The 21,373-nt window shown below is 39.2% G+C and overlaps 1 protein-coding gene across 1 annotated transcript in view; it reads left to right on the plus strand.

Moving 5' to 3' along the window:
- The window catches only part of MAN1A2 (mannosidase alpha class 1A member 2), a 149,631-nt gene that overhangs the window by 88,152 nt on the left and 40,106 nt on the right, over positions 1–21,373 (plus strand). The window contains exons 6-8 of the mRNA XM_068401171.1: positions 6,069–6,163; positions 8,642–8,765; positions 9,192–9,285. Coding sequence (XP_068257272.1) covers positions 6,069–6,163; positions 8,642–8,765; positions 9,192–9,285 — 313 coding nt within the window. The remainder of the gene's footprint in view (positions 1–6,068; positions 6,164–8,641; positions 8,766–9,191; positions 9,286–21,373) is intronic.

Below are 21,373 nucleotides of genomic sequence, written 5' to 3' on the forward strand. Positions count from 1 at the left end.
TCTGGCATTTGTTACTGCTTAAGAAGAATGACTCAAGGACTGATCTATGCACATAAATGAAAGAGATTCTTTATTTGTATAAAACATCTATAATCCTCTGCAGAGTTAGGAACAGAGGCCATTCGAGGCTGTTTGCCATTCATAGTGCTGGAAGGGAACACCTAACAGCAGTATTAGCATAATATAGACTTGTAAGAATTGTAGGCATGTATCTCACCAGTCACTGGATACAGCAATAAGGCTTTTGAAGAATTGTCTTAATCTTTAAGGCTTTTTCTGCTGAAGGTTTTGGCCTTGCTTGGATTAATAGGCTCAAGAGCAAGCTTTCATGTTGTGGGGTGGGTGGCAGGTTCGATATGTTAAGCATCAGTTTAATGGATGACAATGATTCAGGCCCTCACAGCTGGTCTGCTTTACACACTAGTTTGTAGATACTGATTGATGTTTTCGTCTTAATGAGGGATCCACTTATGCGATTTGGAGTTTAGGTTTTGCTTTTTCTGCTAATTTTCACTCTCTTCCCTTCCAAATTTAAACAGCTTGATTTATATTTGATAGGGGGGAAAAATCCTTCTGTTGCTTTACAGCATTTGCAGAAAGAAGCGTTAGCCTACTAAAGGCCATGTAAATTGATGGATTTAGTCTATTAGATTTTGCCATGTAAAATGCAAATACTTCAAGTCTATGATGGCTTCTGAAAAATTGTCCCTATTTTGCGACTGGACAGAACAGCTACCCTGGGATTAATACACACTTACGTAGAACAGTATTTTTGTGTCTTCAAAATAGAATGTCTTCCTAGAGCTGTTATGGGGTCTTTACTTCAAGAAGACTCTGATCAGTTACCTCTGCATCTTAAGGCCACTGCATGCTAAATTCTGTAACTAATGCAAGTGTGAATGCACATATGAAAAAAGATTGAGTTGTCCTGCAGGTACAGCACTTCTTTGATAGCTGTTGTCTTTGTGGTTTCTGTGACTCCTTCTCTGTTATAGGATCCTATACTTTGGAGCTTGTTGTAGCAAAGAAACTTGGGGGTGGATGGTCTCCATGATTTATGCACCAATTACAAAGGTGCTGTGTGGGTCTACAGAGTAGGTAAAAGGCACAGAGAGAGACAAAACACTTTCCTCTTACATGTATGGAATGTATACAAGCCATTTGATTAATTGGCAAATATGACTGGAAGAGCAGTACGGCAGCTGCGTAGTTCTCAGTTATTCTTCTAGTCCCTGGCAGAGTCAAGTCATGTCAGTCTTCATAGTTGCAGATGTCGTACGGTGCGTTTTTAAAAGCTGTAGTGATGACTTCAGCAATCACAGTCATGTTTCATTATTAGTTATCCTTATCACCAGCTTTTTCGTAATAACTAACTTAGTTTCCCTTGCTCCATTTTCTGTTCTCCATGTCCGTGGAAAAAAATATTATTTCCTTTTCCTTGTATTAGCCTTTTATATACTGAAAAGTCACAGAATCACAGAATCACAGAATCACAGAATCAGCCAGGTTGGAAGAGACCTCAGGGATCATCGAGTCCAACCGTTGCCCTGACACCACCCTGTCAACTAGACCATGGCACTAAGTGCCATGTCCAGTCTTTTCTTAAACACAGCCGGAGATGGTGACTCCACCACCTCCCTGGGCAGCCCATTCCAATGTCTCATAACCCTTTCTGAAAAGAAATTCTTCCTAATGTCCAACCTGAACCTCCCCTGGCGAAGCTTGAGGCTGTGTCCTCTTGTCCTATCGCTAGTTGCCCGGGAGAAGAGGCCAACTCCCACTTCACTACAACTTCCCTTCAGGTAGTTGTAGACTGCAATAAGGTCACCCCTGAGCCTCCTCTTCTCCAGGCTAAACAACCCCAGCTCCCTCAGCCGTTCCTCATAGGTCAGACCCTCCAGACCCTTCACCAGCTTGGTCGCCCTCCTCTGGACTCGCTCCAACACCTCAACATCTTTTTTGAAGTGCGGGGCCCAGAACTGGACACAGTATTCAAGGTGAGGCCTCACCAGTGCTGAGTACAGAGGGACGATCACTTCCCTAGACCGGCTGGCTACACTATTCCTAATAGAGGCCAGGATGCCTTTGGCCTTCTTGGCCACCCGGGCACACTGCTGGCTCATGTTTAGCCGACTGTCAATCAGCATCCCCAGGTCTCTTTCCTCTGGGCCACTTTCTAACCACTCTTCCCCCAGCCTGTAGAGCTGCATGGGGTTGTTGTGGCCGAAGTGTAAGACCCGGCACTTGTTCTTGTTGAACCTCATGCCGTTGGTCTTGGCCCATCTATCTAACCTGTCCAGATCCCTCTGTAGGGCCTTCCTACCCTCCAGCAGATCGACACTCCCACCCAGCTTGGTGTCATCTGCAAATTTTCTGAGGGTGCATTCAATCCCTACGTCTAGATCATCTCTAAAGATATTGAACAGCACCGGCCCCAGAACTGAGCCCTGGGGAACACCGCTAGTGACCGGCCACCAGCTGGACTTTGCCCCATTCACCACCACTCTCTGGGCTCGGCCATCCAGCCAGTTTTTAACCCATCGAAGAGTCCACCCATCCAAGCCCCGGGCAGCCAGTTTGTCTAGGGGGATGCTGTGGGAGACAGTGTCGAATGGCTTACTGAAGTCTAGATAGACTACATCCACAGCCCTGCCCTCATCTACTAAGCGGGTCACTTTGTCATAGAAGGAGACCAGGTTGGTCAAGCAGGACCTGCCTTTCATGAATCTATGTTGGCTGGCCCCGATGCCCCGATTGTCCTGCATGTGCCGTGTAATGGCACTCAGGATGATCTGCTCCATCACCTTGCCTGGCACCGAGGTCAGGCTGACAGGCCTATAGTTCCCTGGATCGTCCTTCCAACCCTTCTTGTAGATGGGCGTTACATTTGCTAATTTCCAGTCAGCTGGAACTTCTCCAGTTAACCAGGACTGCTGGTAGATAATAGAGAGTGGTTTGGCAAGTTCATTTGCCAGTCATTATCTTGTTCTCTCTTGAATATTTTTTCTCTGGACTAAATAACCCCGGTTCTTTTACTGCTTCCTAGTGAGCTCTATTTTCAAGGTATCCATTCAATTTGGTTCTTCTCTGTTCTTGCTCGTATGTTTCTTGAAACGCGTTGCCTGTCAACAGGGATCTGTCAAGGCTGAAGTAGAATGGATCAGTTCAACCTGTTTAAAAAAAAAATAAATAAAAATACTTACTATATGATAAGTAACCATGTTGTGTGATGCCAGCAAATTATTTAAAAGCTGGAGCCTGAGGCATTTACTGTTGCTCTTATAGTAAGTCTGAAAGTTACTAAAAAAAGTCACTTCAGTGAGCTTAGCAGAGCACTCTGGTCACATCTGCAGTCTCCCATAAAAGGCATCTCATACACCACCGCTTGTTATATTTCTTTCTTTTCCCTACATCTCTCCAAATATGCTCTTCTGGTCACTTTGCTCTGATAAAAAACCTATGTAGCTGTCCCCCAGTTCTCACTCAAGTCTGCATAGGTGAAGACTGTAACAAGCATTAGGTGGTTTTGTTATTCAGAAGCAGCAGTGAGATGGGACTGAGTTGGCAGTAAGGTAGGGAGGTACCTTAATAGAAAGCAAAGACATATCTTCAGCCCATTTTTTTTAAGTGTTTCCTTGGATTTAGTCTTGGATGAGAGGGATATGGAGAGGTAGAGTTTTACCTTCTGATGCTAAATCAGTGGTACATAGAGTTTTCAACCCAACAGCGGTGACAGGAGGGTGCCTCTGGTCACAGCAAGTTTTCACAGGTTTTGTTGATATGCTTGTCTGAACTGGCAGTTACTGCTGCCGCAGTGACACTCTGGTTTGCTTACGTGCTGAAATGGCTGGCACAGTGATTGCCTTGCTTTAACTGTCCTTGTTTAGATTCGTGCACATTTAGGTTTAGATCAGCTCAACCTGTACTTTATACGCTCTTGCTAAAAACTGCTTCCAATACTATAGCTTGTTCCCCAAATATCATAGTACATTTCAAATTGATTAAAAGCTGGATAGCAATACATAAACAATTAGCCATTAAGAATATTCTTCTAGTGAGGATGTTTCTAGGGATGTTCTTCCATTGAATATTCTTATCCTAATGATACAATATTTTTTTATATATACAGTAATGCATAGCTCTTTCAGAGGGTGCAGGATCCAAAAGCTGAAGCAAAACAAATTCATGCCACAAATGTCTTTCTGAACTATGTACCATTTAACTGGAAGTCATCATTCTGGTCTGGATTAGGTGTTGAAGCTTATCTGTGCTGTAGAGGAGCTCTGTTTAGATGACTTCTTATAGATAGTTCTATCTGGGCTTGACCCATCTACTACTTAAAAATCTAGAAGTTCAGTATGAATTTTTGAGTGGTATTTATAGATGCAAATCAGATAGTTTATATGTAACTGGGCCAAGATAGAGCTTTTAGTTCTCTTCAGGGTTTCTTTTTCCCCAATTACCATAGACTCCACCTGTGTTATACCTCTTATGTATACTATGCATTCCTGTTTTGACTTGGTCCTTTATTCAAGGACAGTGTTATCAGAATTTTACTGTTAAATTTCTGCATGTTTTCTCAAAGACTGTCTCTTGTCAGTATCTTTGCTAAAAATCGTTCAAGCCATATTGCCTCTGTTACTTCCCAATTCTATCACATCATATTCTGAGGTATCCTCTTTTTTGTCTTAGACATACCCATCTTACAATTCATTCAGAATACCTCTGTAAAAGTTCTTTTTCCTGGCTCATTGCTTTCAAATCCATCTCCATCTTTCCATACTCCACTGCATCAAATACAATTAGGTTTCATCTTAAACACTCTTTTCTTTTTTATTTCATGTCTCACTAGTCATCTCCTCAAATATTAAGACATTGATCTTTTCCCACCTCCATATGAAAAATGAGGATGTTCCTGATTGCTTATTTTTCAGGTACTTTTCAGCTTGCTTCTCCAGCGAGCATCTCTTCTGTTTTCCTCCCGTAGACTTTACAAAAGGGTGAAATCCTTTTTATAAATCCAACAGAGCTATCTTATAGTCCTTTTTAAAGCTCTTATTTCTCTTAATTACAGAGTATTGGTCAGGTAGTTGATAATAATGTTTCTATAGTATGTCAATGTTGCATAAGTAATTTTTGGGCATGGTAGCTCTTTTTGTTACATGCTTGTGCAGTGCTTCATACTAATGAATAATATTATCTCCAAATTAAGAAGATACTTTTGCAGAAATGTCATGAATATTGACAATGAGTTAATTAAAATGTGTTCTAGCAGCTAGCTGGTAGACATTTTTACGTCATGGGGATCTATATGCCTTCTTGGAAAAGATGCTTCCTATAGACTTAGAAGGCACTTTCTCCCAGTTGCTCATTTAACTAATAAACATTAGGCTCTGAATAAGGCTGTTACAGATTTATGTTCCATAAGTAAGTAGGAACAACACTAGAAATGAAAAAGATTTCGTCCTGTCAGTAATTCCTATGAGTAATCAGACTTGAGAGGGAAGATTAAGCCAATAATTATTTTTCTAATGCATTATCAATGAAGGAAAAGCTACAGGAAACTGCATATATATGGTTTTGCATGGACAATGTTCATGAAAGAATAGGAACTCTGTCTACACTCTCTATATGTCTCCTTAAAAAGAGATTGGAAGTTTGTAAAAGTTAAAACACTTGTGTGGAGGGTGGGGGAGTTGTCTCTTGATTTTTAGCTACAAAATACAAAGTATGATTTAAAGACTGCTTTAGGAAGCTCTTGAAATTCCTAATATTGGTGGAGGGAGGTGGGAAGAGAATTAATATTCTTCTTTAATAGGAACCTAAGCACTATTGCTGGAGAGCATGGAAGGAAAGAAATGAAAATGACAAGTTTTCTTTTCCTGTTGAAACCTTAATGAAATTTATAAAGTGAACAAATGAAAAATGAATGATAAGTTAGTATATTTTTTACAATGCAAAGCTTTTCTAATACAAAATGGTGGGTGGGGCAAGGAAATTTCAGTCTTTATAGTTCTTGGAGATGAATCAGTCTTTGTAACTATTTGCAATTGATCCTACTATCTTAGGTTTTCAAGATTAAAGCAGTGCAACTGGCAGGAAAACTTCTTCCAGCCTTCAACACACCCACGGGTATACCATGGGCAATGGTGAATCTGAAAAGGTAATGAATTTTCTTTTGTGGGGAAGTGTGTTCCTCCACCTCCTTTCAACTTAAAATTAGTAAAGGCATATGTCAGTTTTTCTTAGTAGTAGAACTGTAGAAGATGCAGACAAATTTGCATTCCTGGCGCTTTAGAATAGTTTTAATAGAGTTCAGAGTATTCTGTCTCATTAACTGCAATAAATTGTGACCATGATTTTTTTCCCTTGATTCTGCAATAAGAATTCAACATACCATTGGAACATGTCTAGTGCGTTATGCCATGTTTGCCCTAGAGCTTAATCATTGGTTCTTTAGTCACCAATATCTCTGAAGATATTAATTAATTTTGCAGTTCAATTTAGGTATAAAGGCTAGTGTGCTGAAATCCACTATGGTTAGTGGAGATGGAGAGGCTCCTTTAGATGGCTGTTCAGTCAGATGCTGAACTTAGATGGCCTGCATTGTCCTGTGGAAAGGAATTGCCTTGTCTAATTTATCTTGTATTGCTTGTTCAATGCTGAGATTTCCCTCAGATTTTGAGAGAGCATTTTTGTTGCAAAGCATTTTTTTAATTTTTATTGCATTCTTAAACAGTAGCTGAATTGGGAGGCATGTCTAGATCATGTCTGCACTTAAGCAATTTGAGATAGTAAATAGCAGAGAGTTTTTGAATTGTTTGAAATTATTTTCCTTTTAGGAGAGATACTTCTTGTGCTTTGTTAGACTGAAGAGGTTTAGGACGACTTTGAGAGCAGTAGCCTTACGTACCTTTTTGTGATCAGGAAACTATCCTCACTTTGCTGTCGCTCCCTGGGTGAAGACCACAGAACTGTGTGTGCCTTTCTGTTGGCACAGGGCCTCACCACCCTTGCCTGGTTTTCTCTGCTTTGCCTGTGCTGCACTTTCCCCTCTGAGGCCATTTATTGGACCTCTGTACAGTTAATATTGTTGGGTTAAATTTCCCTACAGACTTTCTGCATGGCATTATGGTTTACTCAGTCTTGTGTCCTTCCTGCAGTTTCTTACGGCTTGAAATTCCTCTGTGTGTAAGTTTTTAGTTTTTGCTTTGTTTAGCCCAAGCCTGCACCGTGATTCCAGTATGCTTGAACGGCCCAGGTGGCCGTACTCCTCAGGCAGCACAGGCGTCTGGTTCACTGGCTCGAGCAATATAGCTGGAGAGGTTTAAGAAGCTGCAAGCAGTAGATGCGTGGGTACTTATCAGTAAAACATGGAGGCCGATCGCATAGGTCGGGTGTCAGAGCGCAGTCAGGAAGGCAGGACCAGGGAGGAGGACTTGCAGTAGGTGGAGGGGAAAGGATTGGAGCGCCAGAAATTTCCTGCATGCTGCTGCTCTTTATGTATTTACTATGTCATCTCTTGGTAATGTACAGAACCTGCCAGCATTACAGCAGAAAATACAGTGGCTGGCATGGCAGGGGGCAGTGACAGTAGCAGGCGTATATGAGGACACTTATCATGAGGCTGACATGCAGTAAAAGACAAGACCTGAAAGAACTATTTGGAAAATTATTGACTTGTGTTTTATTAGCTTTTGTATTCATAACAAAACACTTAAACCTCTCTTTTATGAGAGCTGTACCAAAAAAAATCCTGAGACAAGCTATGATTTTGTCTCTTTACACTCTGTAAACAGTAGTTACCGTGTTTTAAAAGGTCTTGTTCTGTCTCGGGTCAGAGATACAAATACTGCTCCATAACCAACATTTTTCCTTTACATTTTCTCTTTCTAATTTATAATTTAAAATATCAGTAAGAAGACATTCCTAATTGATTGTAGTCTTACTGATAACTGAAATCTTTTATGAGGAGAAATAGAAGCAATCGCCAGGAAAATGTAGTTAACTTCAGAAATTAAAAGACCCATTCCTGGAAGGTGGTGAAAACTCCCGAGTTATATTAAACCAGCGGTAATTTAGGAGTTGTGACTTAGCAGGACGATATCGCTTAGAGTGCAAACTGTATGTGGTCTGTGATAATTTCTGTTGATTCTTTGAGAGCCTGAGGAGCTCATACTATTCTGCCTACAGTAAACATACTGTTTTCCTGTGTAGATACAGATGGGGCCCACTCCCGTCCTGCCCAAGTGTCTAATACTGACTTGAAGCACATCCCACACAAGGAAAGGGAACACAGCAGATGTTTGGCAAAACAAGGAGGGGAATGCCTATCTTGTCTGATAGTTGCTTTTGATTCTTGTTCTTAGGAACATGCAATAAATAAACAACAATCGAGACTGGGCCCAGTGTTAGGACATTCTATTTCTGTGACATCAAGATATGTATGGTATCTTTTTTCCAAAAAGATCTAACCAATGAACTAACTGATCAATCAAACCAGAACTCCCATAATCTTAAGTATGTGTTAATATTTTGCTCTCGTTTAATTTGCTGTGGTGGTTGTTACTAGTGCTGTGCACAGTAATTCTGAATTTTTTGTTCTTTTTTCCCTTTTTTATGCATATTTGTTGGAATTCAGTGGTGTGGGTCGAAACTGGGGCTGGGCTTCTGCCGGCAGCAGCATCCTTGCTGAGTTTGGTACTCTGCACATGGAATTTGTCCATCTCAGCTATTTGACAGGAGACCCTGTATACTACAACAAGGTGGGTCTCAAATTCAGTTTTTTATCATACAAGTATCTTTTATACTGTTTCAGCATAAATTGCATTAAAGGGGAAGCACTTTCTATATTGCATTCTGTTTGCATTCTTGGTAGCAGGTAAATTTTTTCATAATTGTATTTCTGTTACCGAATAGGTGACTTTTACAAGTAGAAATTTATGACAACACAAGTTTTCTTATTTATTTCAGCATACATTTAAAAATCATAATTTTTAAATATATTTGTGTGAGCAGTCCTTTAAAAGCAAAAACATACTAATCTGCAGGAAACCCTCAAGAAAGCCTCTGGGTTCAGATTAAGAAAACTTACTACTAAAAAAAAAAAGAAAAAGAAAAAAGATTAGATTTAACTGTGTGCAATGGGCAGATGAACGTTGTTAGTGATCCTGATTCTTGATTTAATTTAGGTCATGCACATTCGGAAGTTACTTCAAAAAATGGATCGTCCTAATGGACTTTATCCAAATTATTTGAATCCAAGAACAGGCCGGTGGGGTCAGCGTAAGTATTCTTATTTTATTCATTCCTAATTAAAGCTTTACTACTTATCTTGTTGCTGAGTTGGAGATCAGAAAAATTATTCTGTAGGGCATGAACAATATTGCTTGAAAACATGTAACGTAGAGGGATTACTTAGACTTGAGATCTCCTGAAACCAATTTTTGCCTGTTGCTCTCTCTGAATTCACACAGCTTGATTTTTAATGGTACTTTCTGAAAGCAGCTTCCTACCAAATCTGGTGCCTATCCTTACTTTTATCAGTCAACAAAATCTTCAGTAATAAAGAATGAAGCTGAAAATAGTTTCCTTGTTTTGATTTTGTTCCTGGTTTTGTTCTGCCAACCATCTGGTAAGTGGATTACTGTAAGGTAATGTAGAAGTAATGCATGTTTGTGGTGGTTAAATTTGAGCTCATTCACCTGGTGTTAGGGACTGACATTTACAAACATCATTATTTTACTTAGTGGCATGTGAAACGGCATGATGATCCTCCCTATAGATCCTGCTGCTATCAATGCATCTCTCACTTAAAAAAAAAAATTGGTTTTGCTGACAATGTAAGTAGAGAGATAAAACACGAAGATAGAGACACAAATATGATTCCTTTTCTTAAAGTGGTTCTTCCAAGAAAAGTTGAGCGTTTTAGTGCTTTCATAGTTGGTGTAATAAAAGTGAATTCTTTTTCTTCAGGGTTTCTGTTCTTATTTCTTTTATGAATGCAAGTTTATTTAGAAAAAACAAGCAAGATGATCTATTTCTGTCCTGTTTGACATCATTGACAGGTTTCAGGGATTTCAATGGTTGGCTGTAAATATCCAGCAGAACATGTTCTGGCTTGCAAACTGAGAATTTGCTTCTGACTTTGAGTCTGATATATGAGGGAAATGAATGCAGCTGTCATTGCAGTGACTGTGAAAAGAGTTGTCTAATGTGATCGTTAAGGCCAAAATTCTCTCCAAAGAGTCTAATATCTTTGAATGAATAGTGACACCTTCTGAGACTGACACATGGATTGATGAGAGAAATTTTTCAGACAAATTTAGGTTTAACGGTGCGTTCAGAAAAACAAAAGTGAGCAAATACAAATATTCATCTATTATTTATTCAAAAGACAATTTTACATTGTTGTTTTGAAATAATTTTTTCTAATGTGGCATCTCACCAGGATTCTTTAGAGGCTTTTTGTCAGATGTAATAATAATGCTTAGAATTAGCATCTCTTGGCAAGAAAATAGTGCTAGTCACTGAAGTTTGATGGGGCTCAAACATACTATTTAAATGAATTTTGAAAGATAATACATTTGGGACTAAAGTTTAGGATTGCAGGCTGAGACTTAAGTTCTTAGCATAAAAAGAAGTACAACTTTATAGAGCCTTTAATTTTTCTGTGCTGTTCATTAGCCACAAACTTATTTCCTGGAATTTGGTGGTTGAGAGTTTTTTTGGGGGGAGTGAGGCGGGGGCATGCTGAGCAAATAAGCTTCCAAGTGCAGATACAGATGTTCTGGTAGTGTTTCTAAGATATCTCCAATGCAACAAGCATTTGTAAACGTATTTCAAAAAGTTTTGTGGGGACAAGAAAGAAAGAATCCCTAATTCTGTTTTTCTTGCCACAAGCCAGGATGGAACAATGAGAAACTGTCTTTGTTGTATCCCTGATAGATCACTCTTCAGTGAATATATTTGCAGAAATTTAAGAAATTACAGTAAAGGTACACATGCACTGAAACACTGGACATATGAACTGGAACAGCTGAGGCTTAGACAGGAATTCTTCTTTTGATTCTCCTGCAGAGATCGTATCCTGCATCATGGAAGTGAGTTAAGTAAGGGTGATGCCTTCGCACACGGCATCTAAGTTCAGTAGAGGACTCATGTCAGAGTCCATGATACTGTTACTGACTTGAGTCATATTGTTGGTATTAAGGGCAGGCAAGGCTTTTATGTCCTCCTTAGAAGGTAATTTCAAAGAGCATTGTGTTTGGCTTGTTATATACTTTAGTACTGGAAAGACTGAGACAATGGAAACAGTAACAAAGCAGAACTTTTCTTCTTTCAGCTTCTGGGAAAGCTGGCCTTTTCATCTTTGCTGTGACCTTTGGTTTGCTGCATCTTATCTTGTACAAAGTACTTTCTCCAGATAGTTTCTGAGAATTATTTCAGAACTCTTTATTTGCCTAGATACATCTAACTTGACTCTGACCTTTCTGGGTTTTCTTTTTTTTTTTTTCCTTTTAACTTTTTTTTTCCCCTCCTCAGACTTTTTTGGTTCAATTCTAGTTATGTTTTCTGTTAATCTGTACAGTTTTCCAACTAAGTCATGAGGGGTGTGAAATAGGTAAAATAAATCTACATAAATACATACATAATATACTGTTGCAGAAATACAGGATTTAGCTGCAATATAGCATCATTTAGTGGTGGGTTCATTTTCTATTTCTATAACCATCGTTCTAGCAGTGGGTATATTCTAGTGGTGGGTGCCTTTATTCAAAGTAATTAAAAAATCAGTGATGTGCACATAGCGGTCAGACTAATTAATGTTTTTACTGCCAGTTTATTATCCAGAGAGTATTAAACAAAATATATATTAGAAGAATCCATATAGGTCAAGTTTTCTCAGCAGTTATGTTTTGTCTTTACCTTTTGATTTTTTTTTTTTTTGAAATAAGAAAAAATATGATTTGAATAGAAGAGAAAAGATACGCTTCTGTGTTGTTGTTCTGTTTAATTTTAGTCTCACAGGCTGATAGGTAAACTTGAATACTTAAAGACAATTCCTGTTGCAAGACAGATTTGTGGAAGAAAAGTCTCAGACATTTTCTGTGGCTTTGATGTGGCCCCATAGAACTATAAGCTGGATGTATCTCTACTTGAAACAAGAATTTTGTGGAAAATTCTTGATACCTTCTACCTTGATACAGTATTTTGACCTTCTCAGAGGTATTTGCACAAGGATCCTAGACACATCCTTGTTTTGTGTTTTTAACCAAAAAACCCCACAAGGATTTTATCTACTTTATTTGACTTGCAATCCCAAGTATTAAATGTTAGTGTGGGCAACTAATGTGCCTTTGAAATAACCCATTTCAAAATCTTTCCCTCTTTTTCCTCTTTGCTCCAGAGATGTGTGCAGTGATTTACACTGCCACATTAGTAACTTCTTAGTACATGTAAGGTCTCACAACGTACTGCCTTTCTTTTTTTGAATCTCAGATTTTGCAGAATCTAAATGTCGTGTTGTCCATCAGAACTTTATATGAACTGGATATAATTCCCAAATATGAAGCTTATATCTCAGCTGCTGGTGTTAGGAAAGTAATAAAATTCAGTGCTAGGTCTTATGGAAGGGGAAGGTAGTATTTATTTGTTTACAGAGTCATTAAGCCAGCTGATTTTTACTTCCTCTTATTTTCTCATAAGTTTAATTCACTCATACTCACAGGTAACAAGACATGTCCAGGTTGTCTGGACTCAAAAAGGGATACTGCTATCCAGTCCTCTTTACATATCTAGGGTTTTTTAGTGATGATGATGAGCTAGTTTTTGGACAGATCTTTCAGGCGTTTTAGGGATCAGCAATCGTTATGGGGTTTTCCTGTGCCTCAGAATATTTCTGTCTTTAGCCTCCATACATTTTTAGGCCATGTTGCTGTGTCTTGTCTGTTTTTCTTCATTTAAATGTATGCTTAAAATACATGTATGTGGTCTGTTCTCTTCTTGCGTTAGGGGAAGGGGAAAGGTGAATGTAATGTGCTGCAACCTTGTTGACATCTTTCTGATGTTAGGATGCAGGGTCTGATGAGGCCTTTCTGCTGTGGTTTGATTTATCAGAGTGCAGGCCTTTTGATCTTGCTATAAACAGCGTGTTCTGCAATTTCACTGCTGGGGAATGATGTTCTGGGGACAGTGCTCTGTGACATACAGACTGTCCTTTTCGCTCATTGCTGTGCTGCTTCTGCTGGGGCTTACAAAGACATGTGTTTTCATTCAAACCAGTCAATTTTTCTGTTACAGATAACTAAAAAGGTATAATCAGTAAAGTAACTTACCAGTCAATTAGTAATTATAGTTTCATCAAGAAAGACGTGACTATGGCTTCCAGGTTCTTAATAAGTTGGAGAGATGAGTAGAGTCATATGGTGTGGCATAAATCTAATCTATAGCCATGTCTTTGTATTGTTTATATTTTTATGAATATAAATTTCCATGTGCATTTAATGCATTTTACGTACCACTTGAAGAAGGGTTCTGGTGACAGATTAGCTGCTTTGTTTTTCTGCCTGCCTGCCGTAGCAGGCAGGGCTGCACAGGGACTGCTGTTCCATCCCATCATGTGTTTCCATTTGAATGCCATAAAACCCAGTCCTAAAAACTTCTGGGTGAGTGGCTTACTGGTCACTGCTACATCTCTGTGCTTTCCAGTGGAAATGCTTCGTAATACAGCTGTACATGACTGGACCCTTACCGCTGTGTAGCGGGAAGGGAGTTCATTATACCCAGGAGGAGGAAGAGGATGTCATGTGTAGGCTAAATATTGTGTTTGAGCTTGTAATGTGCAGGTATTATTACAGCATGAGTGCCACGACAGACAGCTTTTTAATGGGTTCAGCTCAGGATTTGTCAGCTCAATGGGGCTTTTGCTGGAAGGCAGAGCTATAATGCCCACAGGAATGTTGACAGATTCAATTTTTACTTACGGACTAAGGTCCAGTAGGAGCAGGTGATTTACAGTACTTTTGCCTTGACATTTCAGTTTCTGTAAGACTGAAAGGAAAATAGCTGGTAAGAAGCATATTCTAACCTCTCACATTAACGTACACTTAACTTTGTTAGCTTTTAGTTTCACTTGGTGAGTGGTTGGTTTGATGTAAGCATCAGAACTTTGAATTTAGATTATTTTCAAAAACAGTTACAGTCCTTTCTAGAGAAGCCTGCTAAGCAGATACAACAACTAGAACTTTGATTAAAAGAGATTTCAGAATTATAGAAAGTAATTTGAAGATTGTTTTTTTAAATGAAAATATGTTGAAAAAATTTAATTCTGGTTTGCATTTGCAAACAGGTTAGATGAGAATACCAAGTAGAACAGTAATAACAAAGAAAATGCCAATTTGCAAGTTATTGCCAAGTCCGGACATGCCAGTCGTGTTTGCACATTTCTGTAAATTGGGCATTCTTCCTTTCTACTTTTCAATACCAAGAACACATTACTGCATTTCATCTGGTTCCAACATCTCTCGCAAGTCATAATGTTACTGAAGGGGAACTCAAAATTGCTCTGGCTTCATGTCTCACTTCCTGCAATGGAGCTACCTATGGAATTACCTGGGTTGGTTACATGAGAAAGCTGTGTCAGTTTAACTAAAATTGGGTTTTAGTCTATATATGGCTTCCATATGCAAGACAATAACCAGAGATACCTATTCTATGTTAGCCTACTGTGTTTATTACACCTTAGTGATATGTGAGTACATTAACAAGTTACTGTATGTGAACAAGCTAGTATATGAATTTACAGCGCACGAGCTGAGCACTGCTGTTAGGAATGTAATAGTAGATGCTGAAGTTACCATTGCTGAATGCTGATGTGGTGAACATTCAGACTGCAGTCTGTTCTACAGTGCTTTGCTCATGTCTCCTTACTGAAAACAAGCCCCTTCAGTCAGATTTGCAAGTGGACTACGTTCAAACCCTGATGAGGGGTAGTCTGTCAGCACGTTTACAAGGACTTACCAACAATGTGGTATTGGTCCACAAAGGTGTATTTAATGCACTACATTTAAATGCTGTCTTTCATGTTCAAAGTGATTACTATCCTCTAAAGACAAATAAGAGGGATTCACACAGGTATTTAGCCTGCCTTGTTACACACACTGCCTTTAGCACCTTTAGGTGATGCTGAAAGGACCACTTTCCTGAGGTCCCCTGCCTGTGTTACTACAGAGTAAGTAAAGGCACAGCCAAGGTGGCTGAATGGGAGAAATTATTACCTCTGTTTCTCAGTTGTTTGCGCTGTAGACTAGCCTTTAAATAAACCAAAGCAAATGCCTTTGTGGATGTGCATATTTCAGTTTCGTCAGGTGGTCTTTCATTTTCAACAGTAAATGCTTAAATTAAATCAAACCAAGCACTTTTAATTTTAAAATATTATTTAGAAAAGGCTTCCGTGGATTTAATTTAATTGGATTAGATTTACACTTCTGTTAAAATGGTGCAATTTTCACATGTAGGAAAAGCAATAAAAACAACTTTAAATTACTGTCATTAAATCAGTGTAAATATTGGGTGAATATTCCGAAATTTTTACGCCCGCCTGTACAGCTGATGTTAGTCTAGTGCTCTTGGGCTGAGCTAGGTAATTAACTGAACTGCTTCATTTAAGCCCTTGCAGGTAATAGACAAACCAGGAGTAATACACCCTATCTGTTTTCATTTGTGATATGACATTGTTATCAAATACATAGCACCATCTGTCTATATTTATTTGTCAGTATTTAAAGGAAAATTGAAAAGTTTGATCTAAATGTTTGTAATACACTTGGTTAAAGATGTTAAGAAAGCATCCAGCAGACTCCAAGACCTGGGTACAGGTCTCTCCGTCCCAGTCCAATGGACATGGCGGCTGCTCTTCCCTTTTGCAGGTTTGGCCAGTAGGGAGGCTGAGGACGTATCCTGGAGAGGTGCACACGTGCACTAAGAGGATGCTAATGCAGCTGCCCACACAGACTGCCACTGACAGCGCTGCCTTTGTAGCACCCGCATGTAGTGCTACCACAACTCACATAAAACATAAGTACAGGTAGGCAGGTCTTGCTCCTTCTGCTGACGTTCACTGTCAGACAGATGCATATACTCACACGCTCTTCACAAGCACCCTCACACTCACGGATCCTTCAAATATTAGCAAAGGCTCTCAGTCTACCTAATACCCGTGCTTGAACCCTGGACCCGTTATGCAGCCATTGGCTCAGAGCTTGGGTCTTTTCAGATGTAGGTCTCATCCTCACCAGCTTGTCCAGCTTGAAGTTTGCTAATGAATTCCACATACACAGGCACTCGGGATTAAATTCACTGGGAAGAACAAACACATGTGGGTCTTTCCAGTTGCTGACACACAGACCCCGGGCCCTGTGACCCACTGTCTTTTTTCCAGCAGCTGCCACCCAGACCTGCTGGCCGCTGTGACCTGCAGCCCCTTTCTCCAGTTGCTGGCACTCTGACCTTGCAACACGCACCCCAGACCCTCCAGTTACTGGCACCCAGACCTCTCTTGTATGCCAGTCTCCAGGTGCTGGCACCTAGACTTGCAGGCTCTGCGACTCATGGCCTCTTCTCCAGCTGCTGATGTTCACACCTTCCAGCGCTCACATGTAGAATAGTGAGTGGGATTACATACAAAAAATAAAGGATTTAATAAGAAGATAAGGCAGACTGTGCTGGTAGGATACAGGGCTCAGATAGACAAGTGTGTTGACTGGCAGCCTGTTTACATGTGACCAGGCCCTTTTAACCCATCTCCTCTCCATTTTTCCCTTGCTTGTTCCTTCCCAATCCACCCTGATCCTTCCCTTTCCCTCCCTTTGGCCGTGAATAGCCCATAGTAAGTTTTACCTAAAGCCACAGGCTCTTTCTGCTGTCCCATAAATACATTTTGCACAGACCTGCGAGTCCCCTTGAATACCTCATAATGCTCTTGACAATCGTGTTTCCCCCTTTTTATCAGTGACAAACTTCAGGTTGGCTCTTGGAGGCTGTGGCTGAGTAGTTCCTTTAATGGCCCATCAATCAGTAGCTGAAGAGTTCTGGTCTGTGTTATTGTCTGTTACCACCAGCTCATTAATGTCTGTGTGTTTAATTTACCAATTTCCTTGTCATTTGGTTGTTTTTCTTTTTTTCTACTGAATGGTCCTTACCCAGACAATTTGAAGAAGGTGCTCTCACTTGCATGTATGCTCTCACATGCATGAGCATTCTGATCCTCGTGCATCAGAATGCTAATACTGAGAATAACCAGCATGTCAGCTGAAGGATACTGTCCTGGCAGGGTGAGCTCTATCTAATACATAGGAAGAGTGGCTCTCTTGAATGCAAACTTTCAAAGGTGCTGCAGAGATTGATAAATAAATCACTATTTAAATGTGTGTTATCAGGACTTTCACTGTTAAAATTAGGCAAGAAAGCCTTTCTTCTTAGTCTTTACATCCACTTCTGTAAGATTAAAACCCCTGCAGATTGCAGTGTGGGGTGAATAATACTGAAGAATGACATGATCTTTCAGAAGATTAAAGAAATATTGCAGATAAATATTTCAGATAAAAGTATAATTGTAGCATAAATTAACAGATTGATAGTTTAGTTATGGGTAGTGAGAAGGATGCTAGTGTTAGAAAATTCCTGTCTTTGCCAGCTGAAGGTGCTAGTGTTCTCCTTTAATTATGAAGGTACTTTGCGTTTTCTCGCCCCCACCCTTACATTGTTTATTTACTAGATGCCTTGTTTAGCAGAAGTAGTCTCTTAAATGGTATCTGTTAATACCCCTACATGCTATAGGCAACACTAAGAAACTAGCAAGGCCAAGAGTCACAAAAAATCAAATTGTGAAATGTAATGTCAAGTCCTGGCAAAATATCCATAACCTAAAAGGAAGTGAAAGGGATTGTATCAAGTAGGCCTCTATTTTCCAAAAAGTATTTTACAAAACTTTTCAAATAATTACCTTCAGTTTGGACTTGTGGGTAATCGTTTCTAATGCTTTAATTCTTGGGTGATTTTTTTTTCTCCTTCGGCTTAAGGAAAAGATTTTCTCGCTCTTGAATAGAAATGGTGCGGGATTAAAATAATTAATTTTCTTTCTTGTAATGTAGTTGTAGAAGTAGTTCCCAGCTGGACTTCATCTCTGAACATTTATTTGATTTAGCAAGTAGATTTATTTTTTTATTTGTGGTTGGAACGTCAGTTATAGAACTGGAGATATGTGATCTCTGTGATGGTTAGTTTGGGGATTGATGCAGGCATTTATTGTGGTGGGGTTTTATATTTCAAATCTGCTTTCAGTTGACTACATTATGAAGAAATGAAAATACAACATGATTTCTAGACTTCCAGCAACAGGCGTGCGTGTATCAGTTGCAGATGAGGAGATGGGGGTGGCTCTCTGCTGTTTAATTTTCTTTGCTATCTTGGCGGATGTCCTTAATTTTTCTCTCCAAAATATTCTGTCTTGTTCTGTATTTAGGGACGTGCATGTGTTTTGAATATAAAATGATCTATGTAATCTCTGATGGGGAATTCCCCTTGCCCTTTTGCTTTACAACCATGTACAAATGTAATTAAATGTGTTCCAAGAAAAGGCTGCATTCAAATTTGATTATTCATTAGAAGCCAAGAGCAAGTTAACCTGTTAAAACTTTGTCTGAATGAAATACAGCAGAGCTGTGTGTTACAGGGAATAAGCTTTTATAAGTCTACAAGGTTAAGACGTTTTGCTGGTCTGTTGAGCAAGATGCTGAAAAAAGCTAAACAAATAAAAGCTTTGTTTAGTGTGTTAAAGATTCTAGTGTTATTGGAAGGTTAAACGTGTGTATGAATTATGCATTTGAAAGGGAGTGTCTATAAATAATTGCTAAGGATAGGATTTGGGTATGGTGTAACTGGGTTTTGAAAGTGCTTGCATATATTTCTGTGGAAAGAGATGAATATTTTATTTTGCAGTACCACCAAACTGTACTTTTAGAGCATGATCTTGGTGGGGAGTGCATCAATATCTAGAATTTGAAATCTGTCGCGCAACAGCTTTAACATTTATTTTCCTGACTGTAAATTCAGTAAATTAAACTGTATTAACAGAGTCCAGCGTGTCTTAGGGTACCACCTGATATTCTTGGGAGTTTAAATCATTGGCTTTGAAGTCAGCTAACTTAAAATGATTGGGGACTAAAAAGGTATCCTTTGACACATGCTTTGTGAGTTTTTAAAGTTTGAGCTCCTGTGGAATCTCGTTCTTTCTTTAATAATTGATTTTTGTACTAGGGTCTCTATATACCTAAACTGTATTTTTGAACCGTTCTTGACTTATGCATTTCCTGTCAAAGGGAAGCCTATCAAAGTCCAATTACAAATTTGTTACAACCTTGTTACAGTTACTTGGTTTTAGTTTATTCCTTCTATATCACTTCTTTGTTGGAGGCTGTGCACCAACCTGATTATATCGATGTTCTTTAGACCACTAATAGATTTCAGATGACATGTAATAGTCCATTTCTTTTCATTCTGTCTTCAGTCTGTGAGACTTCGTATTCTGATTTATGTGTGGAGGTTTACCTTCTGGTGGTCAGATGAGAAACATTTCCAGTTTGGCGACATTGAGGGGAGAGGGTCTATAGTTTTGTTCAGTGGACGTTGAATGTATATTCCTGATGGGTTCATTTAATCGCAGGGTTCCACTGGAAGCTGGACTGTCCTGTAGCAGCAAGGTAAAATATCATCTTGTTTTGGAGATCTATGTGAAGATAGAGCTGATCTTTGATTGCAGATCACACTGGAGCACTTTTTGGCCCATATGGTCAAAAATAAGAGAGGAGTGGTGATGAATGCAGCCCAGCTCAGTCTCAGTCATAGAGCATGGGCAGAGTACGTCTTAAAATCAGCACAATGTCCTAGCACCTACAGAGTGTCCAAAACTTACCTGTGTGTGCAATTTCAGGCACCTGTCGTAAGAAGAAAAATGAGAGATACATAGACATGAGTCTAGGCGAAAGAAACATGCAGAGTAGCCTGGATTTGTATTGCATGTGATGTAATCCATAAGCACATAAAAAACAGGGAGTGTCTTTCACTGTTTCTTTGAATCTCTTTTGACTGTCAGCATTTATGTGTTATATATATACCCATACGTACATATATATGTAAACTGCTATGGTCTTGATAAAACTTGAAGGGAGAGGGCAAAGTTGTTGACAGTGGTTTTGCCAGCTAATTTTTCATAGATGGATGTTGGGCTAGATTTAATCTAATAAAGGTTTTCTCTCTCCTATTTTCTTCTTTTTAATCTGTAAGAGGAAAGTTGAAATCTTAGAGGAAGACTAAGGTGAATAAACCAAAGGGTGTAATGAAATTAAGAGATAGTCAATCTCCCTATGTAGAAAATCCTGTTAAAAGGGGACTCTCTGGCTTGTTGGCACATACCTACAGCAGTATTGGTTGTAGCAGAAGGTGTTACCAACCCTTAGCTGTTTTTTCACAGCCACCTTGCCAGGTTAAAAAAGTCATCAGAGGTAAACATGTACCTGACTTCCTATCAATCCACTGCAAATTCCAGCAGCTTAGTTAAAGCTGCCAGCACAGGTGGGATTTACACTGACTCCAAACTTGGCAGAGAGGCATATGTGCTTTTTTTGGGTGATTCTGTGAACGTAATCGTCTGGAAAAGACAGCTTCAGGTGATAAAAGGCCACTTACTTTTCAGTAAAAGCACCAATGTAAAGGTCTAATGTGGTTTTAGTTTCCACACATGGACTTGACGTGTTTAGTTGATTGGTCTTTAATTTGTGAACATGTCTTCTGAGAGATGACCTAAATCTTTCCAGAATTATAAATTATAGCTGGAATGTTTTGAAGTTTCAGGGAAGTTTGAATACAAAAAGGAAAATATTTGTTCCAGCTGTGGATTCCTGAGTGTGAAAGGAGAGCCTGTTGTAAGATATCAAATTAGGATACTACTTTGACATTACAGAATCATAAACTACATTCTATTCGAAGATGCATTTTGGTTGTAACAACATAAGTTACCTAAATATATGTATTAGTTGGGCTAGTTGTACTTGCTGGTCTGTTTCATATTATTTCTGTTGTCTTTGCACACACTTGAATTGTGCAAGTTTGAGAATTTTAATCACTTTTGATAATCACTGCAGTTCTAGGAAGTAATTTTGCTTAATTTTATTATACAAGAAACTGGTAGCACTTACAGTTAAGATTGCTCAACACTTTCCATTAAGTGATTGTGTTTTCAGTTTCTTGCAGCCGCCAAACTTCAGCTCTTTGAACTGGAATATTCTGTCTGCCTCAAGCTGTTTTGTTGGGTTTC

Source organism: Nyctibius grandis, chromosome 5 (genome assembly GCF_013368605.1).
Source record: "Nyctibius grandis isolate bNycGra1 chromosome 5, bNycGra1.pri, whole genome shotgun sequence".
NCBI lineage: Eukaryota > Metazoa > Chordata > Aves > Nyctibiiformes > Nyctibiidae > Nyctibius > Nyctibius grandis.